At 36.4% G+C, this 23,016-nt stretch overlaps 1 protein-coding gene across 9 annotated transcripts in view; it reads left to right on the top strand.

Annotated features, from left to right (window-relative positions):
* PPP1R12B (protein phosphatase 1 regulatory subunit 12B) overlaps nt 1-23,016 on the top strand; it is a 219,989-nt gene that overhangs the window by 105,939 nt on the left and 91,034 nt on the right. For all 9 annotated transcript variants that reach the window (XM_063113839.1, XM_063113841.1, XM_063113835.1 and 6 more), the window contains one exon: nt 19,223-19,313. In XM_063113839.1, the coding sequence (XP_062969909.1) occupies nt 19,223-19,313 (91 nt within the window). The remainder of the gene's footprint in view (nt 1-19,222; nt 19,314-23,016) is intronic.

The following is a 23,016-nucleotide window of genomic DNA, read 5'->3' as shown; positions in this document are numbered from 1 at the left end:
TTGGCCAGTGAGAATGACACCATTGATCTATATTTAAAAACATGAAGTGGGAAATGAATGCATAAGGTGGTTTCTTTGGAGTATGATGAAAATGTTTTAAAATCGATTATGGTGATGTTGCATAACTCCGTGAATATACTAAAAACCATTGAATGGGATACTTATTGGGTAAGTGAATTATATCTCAATAAAGCTGTTTAAAAATAACATCAGTACTGTTTAGCCTTACTAAACAGTTCTGAGAAGGAAGACCCAGATGGTGACTTCTAAGAGTTAATACAATGAGATTTAGGGCCTCGAATAGAAAAAGTCTTCTTACCTTTTTTCCTTACTTCTTTTGCTAAATGTGGCTATTACAACACATCTCACTTTGTTTTCCAGAAACAAAGGCTTTTGTCTTGTTCCTCAGCGTACCTCTTAACAGTTCAGAAGCCAGGGCTTTAAAAGTTTCCCCCCTGTCCCTCAGGACATGTGCATTTAGAGGAAAGGACAAGAATCCATTCCCTGATATAGCAGAACCTCTGGTGGTTCTATCCCAATTGCCCAGCCACTTCAGAGTAAGGGAGCAGTCACCTAACACCTGCTACTCAAAGCCCTTATCAGCCCTGTTTTTATAGTTAATCTCCTTCTGATAAAGTGGTTCTTTTTTCAGAACTGTGAGTATTGGTGACGTGTAGTAGGGACCAAAATACTGTCACTCACTCAACTCCCTCTTTTCTACCAGTTGATTCTCCCGTGTTAGAAAAAGAATGTTGCTTCTAACAGTCTCATAAAGTGGGCTCTGGTGGTTACTAGAGAAGGACAGTCAGAGGAGTGGCCACCTGTTTGTTGAAAATTGGACTTCTGGGAAAGCTGCTGCACAGGTGTGTGGCAAGGTGTGTCTGAGGTAGTTTGACCTGCTATCACAAGGAATGATTTGATATAGCAGAGGAATTTCTTGTCATTCCTGGCTTTATGGAAATCAGAGGCACAGGAAGTCGATCTGCGTGTCCTGGAGAGTTGCGACAAGTCTCTGCCACAGTTTACCAGCCCTCCCAGTGTTTGGGGGCTAACTTGGTGTGCTGAGTTGAGACATCAGCAAGTGCTGGACACGTAATGGCAGAAGCAGCAGGTAAAATTTCTTTGCTTGACAGCTTTGCTATCCTAGATGCATGTTTCTTCTCTCTCTCTCTCGTCCTTTTCCTGATGGTTCTTTAGGAAGCTGGCTTGATTGCGTACATTGTTTTAGTGGTGCGGCTGGGGGAGGGAAGGAGGGAGGACAGGTAGTAAGAATGAGATACAGAGTGTTCAGAATAACTGGAAATTCTCTGATGTTTCTTCATACTCCTAATGAATTTAAACATCTGCGCTGAGTTAAGGATCAGACCCCAAAAGGTTAGGGTAGCAGAGAGCAATTAAAAATTTCAAGGAGTAGGAACATGCTTCTCTTTTTAACAGGAAACTGGTATTGGTATGGTTGTTCTTAAACTGGATGGTAATCGTACACAGGTGGTGGTTGTATTATTTATCTTTTTTGTTTGTCTTAAATAGTGCATAATATATACTTCAAATTAAAAAACAAAGAAGAAACATTGTCAGATATTTATGGCAATTAGAAAAAAAGCTGGTTTAGGTAGGTGATGGGGAAGATTGCACCTTGAGCTGACCTTTGAACAACAGGAAAGTGTAAAATGAAAAGACTAGTTAAATGAGGTCTGGATAAAAGCTGTTTACTTCCTATAAACTGTACAATCAGATTGAATCTTAATGGAAGTAAATGTTTTTCCAGGTATATAAGATGAGAAGTTTCCTCATTGATCTACTTACATGCTCAGAGCACCAGTTTCTGGACAAAATTCATAATTGTGCGGATTCAGGTGGTATAAACAATCCTGCTGATGGTTAGTTATTTCAGTCTCATACAGAGAGATTACTCATCAGGATCTTTGAATTCAGCTTATCCAGAACTGTACTATTCTTCCTATTCTTCTTATCCTTTTCACTCTGCTGTTCTTCCTGTGTTTTGTATCTTTGGTAAGTGCATCACTTTAGCCAACTTAGACATTTCCTGAACATGTTTTACTTTCATAACCCTATTCCTTTGTTCATCTTTCTGGAATGGCTTTTCTCACCTTCTCTGCTTAACAACATGCTTTTTATTCCGTAAAAATTGTAGATTTAAACCCCACTGCTGACTGCACTGCTTCCCCAGCTCCAGGCTGAGACCAATATCCTCTCTTCAGTGTTCTTTTGTAGCACTGTTCTTAGGACTGGTTTAACTAATTACGTGATATGTTGTCGCTCTCCATTACTACATTGTGAGCTTCCTCAGGGTGCTTTTTTACTGGGTTTTCTTCACACAACAGAGCCTCATATACATTAGATGTTGGGTAAGTGTTTATTAAATAAAACTGTTTCTCAAATAAAAATAAGCCTCTATGTAGTAATCTTCCATGTCCATAAGATGGCAGCAGAGGAATGCCAGTTGATCTACTTGGGTGTAATGCTACGCTACCAAAGACCCTACCTCTTTTGTGTTTGGATCAGTTTGTGGGTGAGCGTATTTACCCCGTTCCATTTTAAGTATTTTAATATAGAGAGTAAAGATTTTTTCTGGTATATGGAGGCTTTTTGTGGACTTCCACTCTTCACACGAGAGTAGCAGGCACAAGGTAAAAAAGCTTCCTGGTTTGTGAGGCAGGATACCTAGTTTACTCCTTAGCCAAACACACAATTTATGCCTTCTCAGGCAAGCCATTTAACTTGTCCACTCTCAGTTTCTTGATCAGCTGATTGGTGGAGTTAGGACATCTGTAGGTAATACTAGATTCTAAAATCGTAGGATTCTAAGTCATCAATAAATTTCTTACAATTTATTTGCTCAATATTGTGCTAAGAATTGTGGGTATAATAAGCAAGGGATATACCCTAGGTTATACTCTCACAATCAAGGACATCAAATATACAACCATGAGTATATATGAAGGAATAATATATCCTTGAGTACAAAATTGTGTTCAGGTAGGTATATTAAGAGTTTAGAGATGAGGGTGAATGATACAGGATGGAGTGGTTGAAAAGGGCTTTATGAAGCCCACGGAGGTAGAATTTGAGTTGGCTTTCAAGCATATGAAAGGTTTAAATAGGATAAGAGAACTGATGTTTTTGAAATTTTATTGCTGTATATGACCAGTACCCTGCTAGATGCATTTAATCCTAACTTTATGAGGGAAGTAATATTGCTTTTTTAATACATATGAGAAAATTTGCTTCTTTCTTTGCTGCATTTAAAAAGAAAGAAAGCAAAGAAAATTAATGCTCATGTAAATTAAAGAACTTTCCCATAGTCACAGAATTAGTAATGGAAAGGCCAGGACTCAAAACCAGGTCTTTTGGACTTCAAGGCCCAGGCTTGCTCTTCTGCACCACCAAGCAAATGCATCCAAGAGGTCAGTGTGAGCTGGACCATTCCGTACCATGAGTTTGGTAAGGGTCTCTTGATATTTTTTTGAAGGGGAGATAGAACTTCTAGGAAATGAATATTTGTCTTGGGAGATATCACTTCTGAAAACAAAGCAAATTGTAAACTTTCTGTCTTCTCTGAAATCTGTATGAGAGAGAGGTTTTTTTGAGAACCAAACAAGAAGTTGTCTTATAGGTCACCTGGCTTGTGCAGTGTTGGATAAAAATGCTGCATATAAGAAGTTTATTTTTGGGAGAGCATGAGAGCCTTGGCCAGGCATATTTCTGTTTTAGAAAATATTAAAAAATTGGAATTGGCTGACAGTAATTACCACAATGATTGTTTCTTATTCTTCTTTAAATAGTTATTTTTTCTTTCTCTTTTTCAGAGTCTCTTAGATAACCCTCGGTATACTGACCTAGCTCTTTAATTTATTGCCTCTGAGGAAATCTTAGCTTTCTAACCTGAAAAGGGGAAATCAGATGTGATTCACAATCGCTGTGCACTTGTGCTGATAATGGCTCACTGATCATTGACATGTAAATAAAATATAGTAATAGCTTAAGGATCCTTCAAGAACTAAATTCTTTTAAAAAACACTTGGCATACAAAATTTACCAATAATGGGAAGCAAAACTGCAATCTTAGCTATATCTATGACAAAAATATACCCGTACAAAGACTTTATTTTTCCTTAACAGCTGCTTGTTTTTCCCATCTTAATAGAATTCACCTTTGGCCCTGCATTGCCCTCTAGGATTACGATATCTCACTCTTCCTTTTGCTGTTAGTCTTGGAAAAGTCCTTCAATTTCACTTTATCCACTTCCTGGCCTCCTATTTACTCTTCAACCTATTAAAATAGAAATTCTGCCCCACCCACCAATCCAGTGAAATTGCTCTGGCAAAGGACCCTGTAAAATTCCTAATTATCAGATTCCTTAGTCACCTTATCTTTTACCTTGAACTTTTGATAGCTCTTAATGATGTTGACTACTGCTTTCTTAAATTTTTATTCTACTGTGACCTTTCTGATACCATTCTTTCCTGGCTCACTGCAAACTTTTCTAATTGCTCCTTGTTTGTGTCCTTTTTAGCCCCTTTCCCTATGTAAACACCTTCTTTTCTCTTGCCAGGACTCTCCCTAGCTGACCTTATCCATTCCAGTTGCTTCATCTATCATTCGGATTTCTATCTCCAGCCCAGACTTCTCTGCTCTACATGCAAAGGGCTTACTTAGGATAGTGTATTACTTCTAGTAGGCACTCCATAATGATAGCCATTTCTGGCCATTATTTTCCTTTCCCCTTTATTTCTTCATCTATTTAAAGTATTGTTACAGTTATGTATTTCTTTAAGGATTCTCTAGTCCTCCTTAGAAAGAGGGCAAACCAAACAAAAAGTAAACAAAGTACACAAAACCACTCTTCTCTCTGACCTTTAAAAAGGCAAGAGAAAGTGTTTGTTCTCATGTAGTTTTTAAAAATCTTTGTTAATGCTCCTACGTAAGTATCACCCAATTGAGAAACTTGGAAAACAAACTAGAAGCCCCCTTCTTTCCTTCTCACATTTAATCTGTCACCAGGTCCTGTTTGTCATTCTCCTTAAGAATCCTTCAGTTCCATCCTCCCCTCTCCGTCTGCAATGCCTTCTGTTAACTCAGGACCTCCTCACGGGACCCTTGGCCTTCCTCTCCCGTGTCCCACCCACCGGTCCATCCCCTGCACTGCTGTATCTGATCAGGTCATTCTCCCAAATGGCGCCCCAAGCAGTGTTGTTCCTCCATTTTTCTAGGAATCTTCTTCCCATTTTCTTCAGATTCTTCTCAAGTCACCCCTCCTGTGATGTTTTACTCCTGATCCCCTCAGGCAGTATCAGGTTTCGCCTCCAGAGCATTATCTCTTTGTGGCATTTTTTGTCTTAAATTTTAATTATCACCATATAACGTGTCCAGCTTCCCACACGAGATCCTGCTTGAGAGCAGGCCTTCATGTTTTGTATGTGGTTGATCTGGAGTAGGTCAGAAAAGGTGAGATGGGAAAATGGTTGAATGAAGTGAAAATAAAAGAAGTGAATGAACTAGCACACTGTTGACTAAACTTAAAAAATGGTAAATAAACAGCTAGGAAATTAGGACCAACCCTAAGACAAATCTGTAATGACACATTCTCAGTTTCATTCATAATCTTAATTCAGTTCAATAATTGTTTTGGAGCACCTAATATAAGGTAGGCACAGTGCTAAATACTAATGATGTAATGACAAATGAAGAATAATCCTCACCCTCCTCGAACTCCAAGAATGGTGGTCAGGGGTAGGTAGAATAAAGAAACTTCGTTTCACTAGATCTTAAGCTCCTTTTTTATAAACTACAGTACTGTGTAGTAGCTAATATCTAATTTAATGGGCTAAGGGAATTGTTGGTTTTAAGTGTGAAGAAAAAGATATGTCTCAATAGTGAGTTTTAAAGCTTTTTCTGGAATTAAAAAAATTTCCCTTAGGCTGGGGAGAGGGAGACAAAGTGGCATGAGAAAATTTGGGGGCATGGTGAAACTGTTCTGTACCTTGATTATAGTGATGGTCATGGAAATGTGTCATTTGTCAAAATTCATAGACCTACATATTAAAAAGGGCAAATTTTGCTCTATGTACATTATACCTCAGGAAACCTGATCTTTAAAAAAGTGCCACTGAATCTTAATTAAAGGAATTTGATTTATCTTCAAAGTGGGGTGATTGGAAAGTGAAGTTTAGACTTATTTTATAGGATTTCTCTGAAGGTAAATCTGATTTAGTTCCTTTAGGGAGTTCTTCCCTTTTAGACCCTTCTGATCTTAATCTTAGCTAAGGGAAAGTCTGGACACCCCTGAAATTGTTAGCAAAATTTTGTGTACACATAAGTGCCTTTTTTGGGGGTGGGGGAGGGCAGAGATTACAGTTTTCATCTGATTGTTAAAGATGGGTTAGGGTTTAATAAGGTTAAGAACCACAGATCGAGGAGCTTTACCTACTTCTCCAGGTGCCCCCTTTTTTTCCTAACAGAGGCCATGCTAGTGATTATAGCAGCTGGAGACCAGTTTCTAAGAGCTGGTGAGAGCTCAGTCTGTGAATCCACTGACCTTAATACTGAGAGCCCACCTGATGCTAACGTAGGTCTGTTCCTGGTCCCCTATGTACACAGGTTGGAACCTTTTATTTTATTTTATTTTATTTTTACCTCCCCTAATCTTAGTCTAACCTTTCACTCCCTTTCTTTTATAAGGCATTTTCACTTTTTTTCCCTAGCATATTTAACTTACTTTAGTATGTAGCATTTCCTAGAGAGTACCTGTACTTTCTTTATCACAACCAATTGTGGTAATAAAGGTGTTGTGTGTGTGTGTGTGTGGAATACAAATACATCTTTTTTATTTGCATATCTTACTGATTGAAAGAGTCCCTTTAATATTAATGATCATTTTTCAAAGTTAAAATTTTTTAACATTTTAAAAAGTTAGTTTAGAAAATTTTCCTCAATAACCAAATTTTAAATAGAAAATAAAAATTATACACTCACCATCAGCAATATCAATGCTCACATCTTTAAATATTCTATTTATTTTGAGATCATGCTGTATGTTTTTTCTTTCAAAAAATTATTAAATATTACAAACATCTAATCTACCCATCTTCTGGCTTGATCAAATCCTGATATTTTTTGCCATACTTGTTTCAGTTTTTAAAAAATAAAATATTAAAAATATAGCTTAAGCCCCTTATGTGTATCCTCACTTTTGTCCCTTGACTCCCTTCCTAGAGGTAGTCACAAACCTGAAGTTGGTATTTATCATTCTCAGATTCTTATTACTGTTGTTATTACTTCCTTTTTGTACACATATAAAGTATTAAAAAAGTGATATATATGAATTGTATCATGGGCACACATCATTCTGAAACTTGCTGTTTTCACTCAGCATTGTTCATTTAAAATGCTTATTTTAGTGCATTGTGTGATTATTCTGTACTTCATTTGTTTTTGTTTTTTTCCTACGCTAATGGACGTTTAGTTTTTTTTGTTTTGGGTTTTTTTTTGGCTAATCCTAGTGATGCTGCTGTGTACATTCTTGTTCATGTTTCTTTACACAAATATGCAAGAGTTTCTCAAGGGTATTTATTTCCAAATGGAATTTCTGCATCTAAAGCATGAGTGCATCTTTACTGGACAATGCCTGATTGCTCTCCTATTTACGCTTTCGCCAGCAATGTATGAGTTTCTAGTTCTTTACAATGAGGTTATATTTAATTTTTTTTTTTTTTTAATTTTAAGGAAGGTGAAGTAGTTTCTCCTGGTTTTAACGTGAATTTTCTTGATTACTAGTGAATCAACATTTTCTCTTATGTTTATAGACTTTTCTGGTTTCCTTTTTTGTGAATTCCCTGATTATGTTGTTTTGTTGATTTTGTTGTTGTCATTGTTGGGTTGTTGGTCCTTTTTTAAAAATTGGTATAAGTTCATTATATATGAGGGTATTCAAAAAAGTTCATGGAAAGATTCATATTATCATTTAATTCTCTTTTTCTGCCAACTTTTTGAAGTACCCTCGTATTCTAGGTATGAATATTTTAGAAGTTATGTATCTGTAGTACTTTTTAGTTTGTCTTTTTTTTTTTTTTGCCCTGACTGGTAAGGGGATCGCAACCCTCTCTGCGCCACACTCAGCCAGTGAGCGCACCGGCCATCCCTATACAGGATCCGAACCACCACGGGGCCGGCCCTTAGTTTGTCTTTTAATGTCCCTAATTTTTGTTATGGGTATTCCATAATTTATTTAACCATTCGCCTATTGTTTGAGATTTGGGTTATTTCCACGCACATTTTGTGTGTTGACTTTTTTGGATTTTCTTTAAAAAAAAAAAAAAATATCAGTGTTGGTGTTGAATTTGTCTTGGTCTACTTTGTAGTCAGTGATAAATATTTGAGACAGTTGGCCAGGTCCAGCTGGTATAGCCTATGGGTAGGAAATAAAGCAGCACTCACTGGCCTTGTTATGCTTGAATCTGCCATTCTTAGTATCAGTAACACCTGTTCTGTCCAGTGAACTAGATGTAGAGTGACCTACATAAGTAAGACATTATCATTTGTGAACGTGGCTTTTGCACTTGAGGCTGGCATGTTTTTAATGGGACAAATGTTCAGAAGGAAAGGAATTCAATATGACGTAGTACTTATCTAAGGTAGGTTATAGATACACCAGACTCGTATTGCCTATAAAGCAAAAGGTGTTCTTTGAGCCGTAGTTTGGCGTTATATAACTTAGAGTCTAGAGTAGGGATCAGCAAACGTTTTCTGTAAAGGGCCAGATAGTAAATTTCTTAGGCTCTCTGGGCCATATGGTTTTTGTTGCAGCTGCTCAATTCTGCTGGTGTACCATAGCAAGCAGTAGGCACACAGCCTTGCCCATTCATTTATGTATTGTCTGTGACTGTTTTGGCACTGCAACAGAGTTGTTGAGTAGGCTTGCAAAACCTAAAAGATTTGCTGTCTGGCCATTTATAGACAAAATTAGCTGACCCTATCCCTTGCAAATTGAGCTCTGTTCATATTTTGGGCCAAATAATTCTTTGTTTTTGTCCTCTGGGGGACAAAATTGTCCCTTCTTGAGAACTGTGGGTCTAGAGGATTCAAGAAATGCTTAGTTTGACAAGGAGAGATTCCTTTTTAAAATTTTTAAAATTTTGATCAGTGGAGTTGTAGCTTTGGTCCCTTGCTTAAACTTCAGCTCTGATCTCAGTGTTGAATTAGAGAGGCCAAAATGACACATAAGCATTTGAATGCAGTTGTCCTGAACTATGAAATCACATCATAACTTGATATGTGACACATATTAGATCTATAAGTCTTCCTGATCTGTACTAGGTGTAACCCATTTATAGCAGATCTGAAATTTGTTGCTACATTTCTATCTGTCATGTGTTTCTTTTTTATCTATCTCCTCACCACTGTTGGCATTTGCCAGGTAACCAGGCCTGAGCCTCAAGTGAGGCAGTATTTACAGCTCACTTATGTGGATGCAGCAACTAGGATAGCCCAAGGGCAGATGAAATAGTATCCAGAATGAGAATGCTGCATTTCTCTTGCTCTGTCTTCTTTCACATGAGGAAGAATTCCTCTCCTTCCCCTTCCTATCAAATGAGAAGTAGTATTGATTGGTTTGGTACAGTGTATAAAATATGCATCTAATGGAATGGTATTTTGGGAACTATTAGCAGCATCAGCTCTGCTGAGCCCCAAGATTTTGCCTTCCTCCCCTTTTCTCCTCCCCTTCCTTCTCCTCCTCTTTCTTAGTAGCAGCTTCTTAGCAAATTACAAGCTTTGCCTCTGGCGTGCTGGATAGCAGTGGCAGTGCGAGCCTTTTTTTAGTTTCCAAGGGAGACCGGGTGCTGAGACTGCAGTCTTTCCCAGCAGCCACTTACCTTTCTTGCTATTCGTCTCCACGCATCTCTTGACCTTCATTCTGCTATGCAGGCCTGCACAAGGAGGTAACAGTCTGTTTTCTTGGAGCTCTCTTTGTCAAAGGGGACAGACGGGAAGTAGGGTGGTACAGGGTAACGCATATGGAGACAGCAGAGTATAAATGCTGCAGTTAGGAAAAAGTAGCTGTAAAGTGTGTGCTGTGTTTGTGAGCTTGTCCCTGTTTGCTGTATCTATACATATCTTAAAGGTGGGAGCCCCATCACTACCTTAAACGACTTAAAAGTACCACATTTAGAAATTTAAGATTGATGTAATGTTGCCTCTGGGAAGCATAGAAGAAAAATTAGAACTTTAGAAGAAAATGAAATCAATCGTTTTTAAACTTAGCTAGCTAACAACCTGCATTCTTGACAAAATTCTGTTAGGTTTATGTTATATGAGTTAGATCTGGTTTTCAGATTTAAGGAGAGGGCTTGACAATAATGTCTCTTAATTGGATTCTCAGGACTTCTAGAGTTGTGCTGTCCAATATGGTAGTCAGTAGCCATGTGTTACTATTTAAATTTAATTAAAATTAAAAATTCAGTTTCTGTCACACCAGCCACATTTTAAGTACCCAATAGCCACATGTGATTAGTGGCTACCATATTGGACTATACAGGTATACAACATTTCCATTATCATACAAAGTTCTGTTGGACAATACTAAAGAAAGTGACCTATGGAATATAGGAAATTTAGAATTTGGGTAGACTAATAAATAGGCATTTTAGACTTAGAGGCCATTTGTCCAGAATCAGCACAAATATGGATTCACAGTGGCTTAAAGCTAGACAGGACCTTAAAAACAAGGAACTTACCCCTTTATTTTAGAAATGAAGAAACTAAGGTGCCAAAAGATTAAGCGATTCTCTTAATGTCAAACAAGTAGTTAGTAGTAGAGCTGAAATTAGAACCCAGGTACCTGCTCTTTCTACTGTACCACAGTGTTAGCATCCCATGTGCAATTAGTAACAGCAAGGAAAACTTGAAGTAAGACTGGCCTAATGGGACCCTGGCAGCTCTGGAGTCAGCTGCATCCTCCAGAGGAGAACTTAGTCCCCCATATTATCTGATATATATAGTTTGGACATGATGGCCTCACACCATGTTGATGGCAACCTCTGGAAATGTAAAAAAATCATTCTTTCTCAAGATAGTGTTGATTATGGATAACTTTTGGGAAATTTCAGGTATGCTAGGAGAAGTCTAATGCAAGATATCTTTATCCATTAATTCCTGTTATTGCTGGATTTGGAAGAAGAAATGTCTGGCTCCATAAATCCACATAGCTAGAATACAGTGGTGCTGGGTGGAAGAAACAGGTTCTGTTGTGTAATATAAGAAAAGCTATACTGGAAGCAGGAGAACATGATAATAGTCTCTTTACTTATATGACATTGTGACCTTTGTTAAGTATTTTAATGATTCCTTAGGCCTTAATTTACTCATCTGTAAATGGGAATAATTTTATCATCTCTACCTGAAGTCTGGGGATTAGATCAAATGACTTCTTGAGGCCATAAAGTCTTTAGCCATAGGTTTATGATTCTATTATTCCTCTAAGTTCCCCGCTGCTCTGCTATACTATCCATATACACTTCCAGGTTGATATCAAAGATGTTCTTTTTGGAGTTTCTGAAAAACCTTTGTCTATACATCCTTATACATAGGATATAGTCCAATGAATGACAAGCTATCTTATAAGACCATTAGATATTCTGTAATTAATGACCATGGTATCCTGAGTGTTGAATTTTGTTTTTCCTTGCTGGCTGGTATAGGGATCGAACCCTAGACCTTGGTGCTATCAATACCATGCTCTATAGGCAACTGAGTTAACTAGCCAGCATGAGTGTTCATTAATAAAAGATATATACTACAAAAGACAAACAGTATGTTTATAATTATATGTTTATAATATGATATATAAATATATAAATAATATGTTAATTATATCATATAATAAAAGACATATACTATAAAAGACACCTGTAAAAGACATATTCAACTTGGTTCCTTCCCTGTTTGGAGTGAACACATTTTAGTACTCTTCTCTCCTCAGCAGATTTGAAGTGTAGGACTCTATAAAGCTATTTAAAAAGCCTCTTTCCAGACAAAAATTTTATTTTCTCATTATTTTAGGGAAAGCAGCTTTATTTTTTCCTTGAAAATCATGGTTATTTCTCTTTCATTCTTTTACTTAGAATGGTTTTATTTTACTTAGATAACCTTGTGAAACTTCATGGAGAATATTTTCAAGGGAATCGAGACCTTTTCCAAATTAGTTTTCCATTTCTGGTAAAAATAATTAAGGAGAATTCTTTTATTAGACGAGATGGAATGGATATTGTAGCACATCTAGCCTTTCTTTATTTTCCAAATTACCACTGATGAGCTTTTAATGTGGTAATGGAAATAATACAGTAGTAGGCGTGGTGGTGCTGATGATAGTGGTGGTGGTGGTAGTAGCAGCAGCCAAGCTGTGAAGAGTACTTACTATATGCCAGGTACTATTTTAAGTGCTTTACATAGGTTTGCATTTAATCTTCACAACAACCCTATTAATATTTCTGTATATATCTATTATATCTGTTAATATTTTCATTGTATAAGAAACTTAGGTTTAGAGTGCTTAAATAATTTATCCATGATCATATAACAAGTAAGTTGAGAGTCATGGTACAAACCCATGCAATCTGATCCCCATGCCATGGTACTTTATCATTATGCTGTACTTGTCAGAGGATATATTAGGTATATTAGTCTGTTTCTGTTATAATAGAAATTACTGAAACTGGATAATTTATAAAGAAATAAAGTTTATTCCTTACAGTTTTGGAGGCTGGGAAGTCAAAAGTCCAGGGAACACATCTGGTGAGGACCTTCACAGCAATGCAAGGTATCACATGGTGAGAATGGCTGAGCAAGACGGTTAACCTCCTCACTTACTGTCCATTTAAAGCCATCAGAACCATGGCCGTTAGTCCGTGAATGGATCAATCCATTCACGAGGGTACAGTCCTCACAATCTAATCACCTCTTCAAGGCCCCACCTCTCAATTACTATAATAGGATTTCCCATCCTCTCACTGCTGTCACAGTGGGGATTAATTTTCTAATACATGGACCTTTGGGGGACACATTCAACCCATATCATTAGGTCTTTTATTATTATTTATTTTGACTTTCTTAATGTTCACTGGTGATTTGGTAGGCATTTTGCACAGCTTCTTTTTTTTTTTTTTTCTTTAAGTATTTATTTATTTATTTATTTATTTAATTTTCTTTCTTTTTTTATTGAAACATCATTGATTACATATATTCGTGGAGTGGAGTTAAATATCAATACCTATGTACAATATGTGATGATCAAATCATGGTAATATTCATCATTACAAAATGTCATCCTTCTTTGTGACCCTTTACCAATTTCTCTGCATTTTCTTTTTTTTTTTTTTTTTAAATTTTATTTTGTCGATATACATTGTAGCTGATTATTGCTCCCCATCACCAAGACCTCCCTCCCTTCTCCCTCCCCCCCTCCCCCCCAACAATGTCCTTTCTGTTTGCTTGTCGTATCAACTTCAAATAATTGTGGTTGTTATATCTTCTTCCCCCCCCAGTTTTTTTTTTTTTTTTTTTTTTGTGTGTGTGTGTGTGTGTGTGTGTGAATTTATATATTAATTTTTAGCTCCCACCAATAAGTGAGAACATGTGGTATTTCTCTTTCTGTGCCTGACTTGTTTCACTTAATATAATTCTCTCAAGGTCCATCCATGTTGTTGCAAATGGCAGTATTTCATTCGTTTTTATAGCTGAGTAGTATTCCATCGTGTAGATGTACCACATTTTCCGTATCCACTCATCTGATGATGGGCATTTGGGCTGGTTCCAACTCTTGGCTATTGTAAAGAGTGCTGCGATGAACATTGGGGAACAGGTATACCTTCGACTTGATGATTTCCATTCCTCTGGGTATATTTTGCACAGCTTCTTAAGACAAAATTGGTCCATCTGTAATGTGTGAAGAGGCATGGTAAACTTTAGAGATAGAGAGCAAAGTATTTCTGTGATGTAATGCTTAATTCTCTGTAATCAATTATTTGAATGCCACTGATTGTGTAATCTCAATGTCATAGCAAATACAAAGAAAAATGCTTCCTGCCCTCTAGGAAACATAGTAGACAGATTTGATAATTACAGGTCTTTGACATCTGAATTCCTTCCTATGCCACTGAACTGGGAATATTAGCCTACTTTTACTTGGATGCCAGAAGGCCAGGGGATAGATGGGAAGCCCATGGACTCCATTATACTTTAGTTTTTATTTCTATTTTGTGAACCTGTATATTTCCCCTTTTTGTAGCAATGATGAATCCTGTAGCATTCAGATTCATGGATGGATGGCTGCAAATGCTTCTCAGAAAGGGCCAGGAGTGTTGGATGTGGGTTTGTTCTAATAGATTTTAGAAAGTAGAACGACTTAGGCTCTACTGAAAACATATTATGTCTTCAAGGCAATCATAAGTTAGGCACATCACTTCTGTGAGCCTAGGAATGCCCATCTAGAGAAAGAAAAATGAATGAAAATATTTCTTTATCAAAAACATTTATAATTCAAGTACTGAACTTTCTGGTTATTGTTTTTATAGAACTTTTTTTTTTAATAGTGAAAATCTCATATATTGACACAAGTTACAAAATAATATGTGACATTAACTTCTTAAAAAAAACACAAATTATGTATATATATAATTATAGATATACATACATACAATCTACGTATAGTACAGTAAAAACGGGGTTATCTTCATGTGGTGGAATTTCAACTGATTTTTGTTTTCATATTTGCGTCTGTTTTCTAATTTTTTCCATGAAAAATATGTGATTTCAAAGACTCCAAGTCAAGTAAAATCTTCTTTATCTACTTGTCAGATCCATTTTTACTAGTTTTGTTTCTCTCATTCAGTAAAACTCTCTAGAGTAGGCTGTGGGACAAGAGAGTTTGAAGCTCTTTCTTTCACTGTGGCTTTTATCCAGTATGCAAAGAAGAGATAACAGTCAAGAATTAAGGATAACAGTAATGCTGTATATGTTTTGCACGTAGAATGACATGTGAGTGGGATGGCTGGTAACCCAGACAGAACTTTATGGGGTGTTAGTCCTGAGTGTGGTCACCAGTTCCAATATCTGGATTACAGCATTGCAATTTTGGGGACTTAATTTTTTTAGTTCACTCAGAAGAGAGGAATGTAGTTGTTAAGGAAGGACTCAAACCTACCAAACTCGTAGTAGATTGATACAAATGTCAGAATTCCAATTTACTAATCCACATTGAGGGAAAAAAATTGACTATTAAAGCATTGCCTGGTTGGGGGATTCTGCTTCAGGCTATGGCATATTTTGTTTTAGACAAACTCTCCCACTGAGAATAACTAGAAAAACTGCATGAATATAATTTTTTAAAATCTTTGAAGATATTGGAGAGTTATTAAGGAAGCAGGGATTTGAGGGATTAAGAGATCCTGGAGAGAAGAAAATCGAGAGGTGAACCCATTTGGCTGTGCTTTTCCCCTTGAGGCATTTACTGATTATTAAAGCAGTGGCTATGAGGATAAAAAACTGGGCAAGACTTTTTTAGTTGTCGGGCTGGCCAGTTCGCTCAGTTGGTTACAGCACAAGTGTATAACAGCAAGGCATGAGTTTGGAGCCCCTAACCGGTCAGCTGCCAAAAAAAAAAGAGACTCTTAGTTGTCTTGTGGGGCTAAGTGAGCAAAAATTGGAGTTCAAGAAGAGGTGCCCCAGTTGACATTCCAGACTTTTCATCTGGGACCACTGATGTCCTAATGACTGAACAGAAATAAACAAGCCCTTGCAAACACTGAAGCCTCGCTTTCAATCAGCTCAGTCTCAAAGTGGATTAGGATAATTTGCCTCAGCCCCATAGTTCTCAAAGTGTGGTCCCCAGATCAACATCATCATCTGAGAACTAATTAGAAATGCAAATTCTCAGATCCCCACCCCAGACCTACTCAATCAGGACTTATGGGGCCTAGCAATTTGTATTTCACAAGCCCGCCAAGTGATTTTGATACAAGTAAAAGTTTGAGAACCACTTCCTTAGCCTAACTGCCAAAGGAAAAGAATATCCTCTCTGAAGGATGACAGCATCTTCCAGAGCTGCAAGTTATTACTACATTTTTCAATAAATATGTTTGACATTAATTTAAAAATTACCAGACATACCAAGAAATAAGATCAATATACCAAGGACCAAAACAAAAAATAGACAACAGGAACAGATCCAGATATTGATATTATCAGACATGGACTTTCAGATAATTATGATTAATATGTTCAAGAAAATAGAAGATAAGATGGAGAGTTTTACCAGAGAACTGCAATCTATTAAAAAGAAACAAGTAGAAATTCTAGAATTGAAAAACAACTGAAATTAAGAAACTCAGTTAGTGAGTTGCACTAGAACAGCTAAAGACAGGTTATGAAATGAAGTATTAGACAGTAGAAAATATCCAGAATGAAACCCAGAGAGATAAAAGGATGAGAAATACAGAAAAAGCATAAAAAATACGTGGAACATGGCCAGGAAGTTCTAACATAAGTGATCGGAGTCCCAGCAGAGCGAACTTGCTGCTTTTTTCATGGAACACTGATTTTACTTCAAAGAATGACTGATGGTCAAACAACAGTTATTCAGACTTGCGTATTTAGCAGGCATTTTCTTGAAAATGAACAAAGTGTACCTGTCTCTGTTGCCAATTGTTAAATTTAAACTTTCAAGCAGAAATTAGGATTTTAGAAAACCTGTTATCTGCCACCATGAGTGATATTATTGACCGCTTTTCAATATTGAGAGACTGTTCTAAAATAAAAGGTGATATTAAAGGATGCATTTTTTTATTATTATATAATGAAATGTGTCAGCATTGGGAAGATCTGCATAACCTTGTGCATCAATATTGTACAAATGGCTAATGAAGACATGATTTTACAAAGTCATGCATGAGTAAGAAGATCCATTCGAAGTGCAACGTAGACCAATGGATTTCAGTGTAACAGCATATGAAAAGTTTATTAACATGTTTCAGATTCCATATTATAACTAACTACTACTTGTGTTTTGGTATAGTATTAAAGAATAATATCCACAATTATCTGAAAAATCTATTGCAATAATCCTTGCTTTTCCAGGTACATATCTGTGTGAGGCTAGATATTTTTTATATATTTCAACCAAAACAGTATTTAAATTGCAGAAGCAGATGCGAATCCAGCTGTCTTCTATCAAGCCGTCATTAAAGGAAATATGAAAAAATGTAAAACAATGCCACTCTTCTTACTAAATTTTTTTTGCAAAAAATAATTTTCATTTTAAAATGTTATTAATGTTAATATGTACTAGGGCTATTATTTTTAAATGAATTAATAAATATATTTTTAATTTCTCAATTTTAATTTCTAATAAGGTAAACATTAATAGATATATTCTCACATAAACAAAAGCTCATTGGGGTCCTCAGGGAAGGCCAGTTAACTCACCTGGGAGAATGTGGTGCTGGTAACACCAAGGTCAAGAGTTCAGATGCCCCTACTGGTAAAATGCCAAATGCCAAAAAAAAAAAAAAAAAAATCACCTCAGTAATTTTTAAAAGCATAAAAGTCCTGAGACCAAAAATATTTGAGAACTACTGCTATAGATATTAAAATGATAATTTAATTGCAATATATTATAAAGATATTATGAATAATTTTATGCCACTAAGTGTGAAAATATAGATAAGATGGAAAATTTCTTGAAAAACAATATTACCAAAACAGAACATATGAATAAGCCTAACTCCATTAAAGAAATTGAACTTTTTATTTAAAACCTTCTCATAAAGAACACTCTAAGCCCACCCAGATGGCTTCGTTGGTGAACTCTTCCAGTCATTTAAAGACAAAATAACCCAAATGTTATACAAATTCTTATAGAAAATAGACAAGTAGAGACACTTCCCAGCTTGTATAACCTTAATTCACAAAGCTGGCCAGGATATTATAAGGAGACAAAATTACAGGCCAATTTCTTTCATGAGCAGGGGTGTAGAAATCCTAAACTAAATAGTAGTGAATATACACCAAAAGATGATACATCTTGACCAAATTGAATTTGTCCCAAGAATTCAGTGTTGTTTTATCATAATAAAAATTATTGTGTGATTCACTATATTAACAAAAAAAAAAAAGAGAGAAAAATGATAATCTCTATATATGGAGGAGAAAAGCATGTGATAAACTTTAATACACACTAATGATTAAAAAACAAATGCACTGTAAGGTGACAAAAATTTATTGTATACTTTCAATTAGCTAGAAGAGGGGATTTTGAATGTTCCCAACACAAAGAAATGATAAATGTTTGACGTAATGGGGAAAAAAAAAGATCAGGAGTTGCCAGGGTTTCGGGGGAAGAGGGAGGGAGAGAGGGAAAAATAGGTGGAGCACAAAGAATTTAGGGCAGTGAAACTATTCTGTATGATACTGTGGTGGCAAATATGTGACAATAGGTATTTAGCAAAACCCATTGAACTGTACAACTCAAACAGAGAACCCTAATGTAAACTTTAGTTAATAATAATGTATCAGTATTGGCTCATAATTATAACAAATGTACGGCACTAATGTAAGATGTTAATAGTCGGAGAAACTGTATGGGCAGGGGATGAACTGTCTGTATTTTTTGCTCAATTTTTCTGTAAACCTAAAACTACTATAAAAATAAAGTCTATTACTTGAAAAGCAACAACAAAAACAAAAACCCCTTTAGCCTGCTTTCTATAGGAATGGAAGGGAATTGCTTTAATTTGATGAGTGATTATCTACCAAAATCTTATAGTAGACATCACATGCAATAATAAAATGTTGAAAATATTCTCTCTGAAGACAGGAACACAGCATAGATCACCACTCCTTTTCAACATGTCCTAGAGGTTCTACCAGAGCATTAAGACAAGAAAAGAAATAAAAATTGTGAGAATAGGAAAGAAGAAATAAAATTCTAATTTTACAGATGGCATGATTTTACATGAACAGTAATACATTTATAAATAATATTTTGGATTCTGTAATTTTTACTGATGGCTGATAGCATTCCTGTCATTTTGACTGCATAAGTTCAGTCTTAGTATGTAAAAATCCCTTCAGTATATGGAAGCACCTTGGCATTCCTCAAGTACATGCAACAACGGTCTTAGCTCTGCTATTACTTTTCTTTCTGTGCAGGTCCTATCTGACTCCTGTACGGGATGAAGAAGCAGAGTCTTTACGGAAAGCACGTTCCAGACAAGCTCGGCAGACACGAAGGTCTACTCAAGTGAGTGTGACTTATTTTAATGTCCTTTTGTCTATCTACCTTTACTTTGGAGGTACAATTTTAAGAATACTAAAATGGGATTCTGGCTACATAGAATCAAATGAATCCATAGCTACATCTATCCACTTTCACCTCTATCTCTCTAGGCTTAGAGCATGTTTATCTCCTTTCCTTCACGAGACTAATTCCACCTGCACTTAGGGACTTTAAGTATCCCTATACCGCTACTACATTTTAGGAATCCCCAAGGGAAAACAGCTTGGCAGTTCCTCAAAAGGTTAAACATAGAGTTACCATTTGACCAAGAAGTTCTACTCTTAGACATATACTCAAGAGAAATAAAAACATGTCCATATAAAAACTTGTATATAGATTTTACACCAGCATTATTCACAATAGCAAAAAAGTAGAAATAACCCAAATGTCCATTAACTAATGAACTGATAAACAAATGTGATGTATCTATACAGTAGGATATTATTTGGCAATAAAAAGGAATGAAGTACTGATACATGCTACGACGTGGATGAACCTTGGAAAAACATTATGCTAAATGAAGCCAGACACAAAAACTGTATATATTATATGATTCCATTTATATGAAATGTCCAAAACAGGCAAATCCAGAGAGACAGAAAGTAGATTAGTGCCAGAGGCTAAAGGGAGGGAGGAATAGGAAGTGACTACTAATTGGTGTGGAGTTTCTTTTTGGGTGATGAAGATGTTCTGAAAGTACATAATAGTGATAGTTCCATAACTTTGTGAATATACTAAAAACCACAGAATTGTACACTTTATCTTTTTTTTTTTTTTTTTTAAAAGATGACCGGTAAGGGGATCTCAACCCTTGGCTTGGTGTTGTCAACACCACGCTCAGCTAGTGAGCCAACCGGCCATCCCTATATAGGATCTGAACCCGTGGCCTTGGTGTTATCAGCACTGCACTATCCCGAGTGAGCCACAGGCCGGCCCTGTACACTTTAAAAGGGTGTATTTTATGATATATGAGCTATATTTCCATGAAGATGTTACCAGGAAAAAATAAAAAATAAAAAGAATCCCTGAAGGAGCCATTGAAGCAGTTAGTTTAAGGAAGAGTGTGATATAGTCTACATTATATTCTGCAACAATCACCATGCAGAGAGAATTGAGGGAGTGGTAGGGAGGAGTGTGTTTCCCAAGCTGGGATGCAAGAAGACTTGCTAGGAAGATGCTAATAAGTGGTCCAAGCTGGAAGTGACAAGGGCATGAACTCAGGTTGTAATGGCAATGAGAATGGAGAGAAGGCTATGAATCAGTTATTTAAGGAGGCAGAGAAAGATGAACTCATGAAGCAGAGTGAAAAGGAGAAGCCAGAGAGGTGAAAAGAAAACCAGGATACAGTAGTGGCTGGAAGTAAATGAAAAGTCAGTTTCCAGTGAAAAGAGGAAGTTCAGCAACCAAGGTCAAGTAGGAAATATATATAACAACCAAGAGATCCTCGTTGTCTTTCCTGACCCTCCCAAAATACATCAAGTATTCTTTATTTTGCTTGATGATTAGTTGTCTGTTTCCCTTATTAGAATATAATCTCCATGAGGACCAAGAATGACCAAATTTTTTTCTTTTGTCTTATTGTAGTAAAATACACATAACATAAAATTTATCATTTTAATCATTTTTTAGATGTACAGTTCAATGGCATCAAGGACATTCATGTTGCTTTTTAACTATCGCCACCCTCTAGAACTTTCTTCATCTTCCCAAACTGAAGCTTTGTACCCATTAAACAAATACTCCACATTTCCTCCTGGCAACCACCATTCTACTTTCTGTCTCTTTGAATTTGGCTACTCTTTGAACTGCATATAAGTGGAATCATACAGTATTTGTTCTTTTGTTTCTGGCTTATTTTACTTAGCATAATGTCATCAAGGTTCATTCATACTGTAGCATGTATCAGAATTCCCTTCCTTTTTAAGACAATATTTCACTGTATGTATATACCGCATTTTTGTTAGCCATTCATCTGTTGATGGACACTTGGAAAAATCCAGAGAAACAGAAAGTAGATTAGTGCCAGAGGCCAGGGGGAGGGAGGAATGGGAAGTGACTACTAATCAGTGTGTGGGGGGGTTCTTTTTGGGGCAATGAAAATGTTCTGAAATTAGGTAATAGTAATAGTTGCTTAACTCTGCGAATATATCTTTTGGCTATTGTGAACAATGCTTCTATGAGAATGGCTGTACAAATATCTCTTTGAGACCCTGCTTTCAGTTGTTTCAGAAATGGAATTTGGTGGGTCATATGGTAATTCTATTTTTAATTTTTGAGGAACTGCCATACTGTTTTCCATAGTAGCTGCACCATTTTACATTCCCATGAGCAGTGCACATGGGTTCTAATTTCTACATATCCTCGCCAGTACTTGTTTTCTGTTTGTTTGTTTTTGTAATAGCTGTCCTAATGGGTGAAAAGTGGAAGTCTGACTATATTTTTGCTCATTCATGTTTTCCCCCAGCATACAGTAAATAGTCAATATATATGAGTGAGGAATAAATGGTAGGAGAATATAAACGGCTCTGGAATAATTTCCAGTTTGTTTTTGAAGGGATGGGAAAAGATAGGGATGTAGCTGGAGGGGGACATAGAATTGGAGGCAAGAGAGACTTGGACATGTAAATAACTTGTAAGGAAAGATTCAGTAGAGAGAGAATGCAGGTCCGTGTCAGAACTTGAAGGGATCTTTGAATTCCTGGAAATGTGTACGTAACTTTTGAAAAGATATTACTAGATTCTCAATAGTCTTCATGAGATTCTCAAAGGCACCCCTGACTCACAAAAGAAGCTTCTGTTGAGAAGGTAAAATCCAAGTGCCTTAGCATGGTATACAAGATCTTTTTTGACCTAGCCTCTGACTGCTCTCCTAAATTCAGCCATCCTCATTCTCGCTCCACTCTCCCAACTTCCCTTTCTTCTGTCATGTGCTTCACTTTTATTAGATTACCTACGAGTTCCTGAATGACGTCCATGGCCTCTCTTGTTTCTGTATCTTTGCACAGCCTTCCTCTACCTATAATGCCTTTTCTCTCACCCTCCTACCCAGGCTCTTTTTTTTTACTCTTCAAAACCCATTTTAGGTATACCTGTTATGTATTCCTGTGTTTCTGTCTTAATACTTAACATTTCTCTCATTATACTCATCTGTTTTCCTATGTCTTTTCCACTAGATTAAAAGGTTCTTGACATAAAATCATTTAATTTGTTTGTAGTTCTAGAGCTTAAAGACATTTAATTCTTTATTAAGAGAATGAGTAAATAAATGATGAGTAATGTTTTTTTAAAAAAAGTAAGTTGTGGATTTGGTACCCGATCAACTACCTTTCAGCTTTCGAACTTCCGTCTTCTGAGATCTAGAGCACCTAACTACTTGGGTTAGAATCAGCTCACTCTCTTCCTAACTCCTTTTCTCCTTTCTCCATCAGGTGTCTCTCATCATTTGCTTTTCTTCTGTCCTGTTGCTCCTGTGACCTTGGGGGGAACATTAGTTGTTGGAGCATCTCTGTATGATTCATAGTGTTAACTTGGGAGATGATGTTAGACAAAAGCTAGTAATGGGTTTGTTGTTGATGTTGTTTTTCTAGTCTGGCTCTGAAATTTTACCTTTTGGGGCCTGGTTTTCCTTTCCATGAATACAATGAAGTTTTTTTTAGTATCTGCTGTT

Source organism: Cynocephalus volans, chromosome 11, assembly GCF_027409185.1.
Source record: "Cynocephalus volans isolate mCynVol1 chromosome 11, mCynVol1.pri, whole genome shotgun sequence".
NCBI classification, from domain to species: Eukaryota; Metazoa; Chordata; class Mammalia; order Dermoptera; family Cynocephalidae; genus Cynocephalus; species Cynocephalus volans.
The sequence above is the reverse complement of the archived record's forward strand: the minus strand, read 5'-3'. Positions and strand labels throughout refer to the sequence as shown.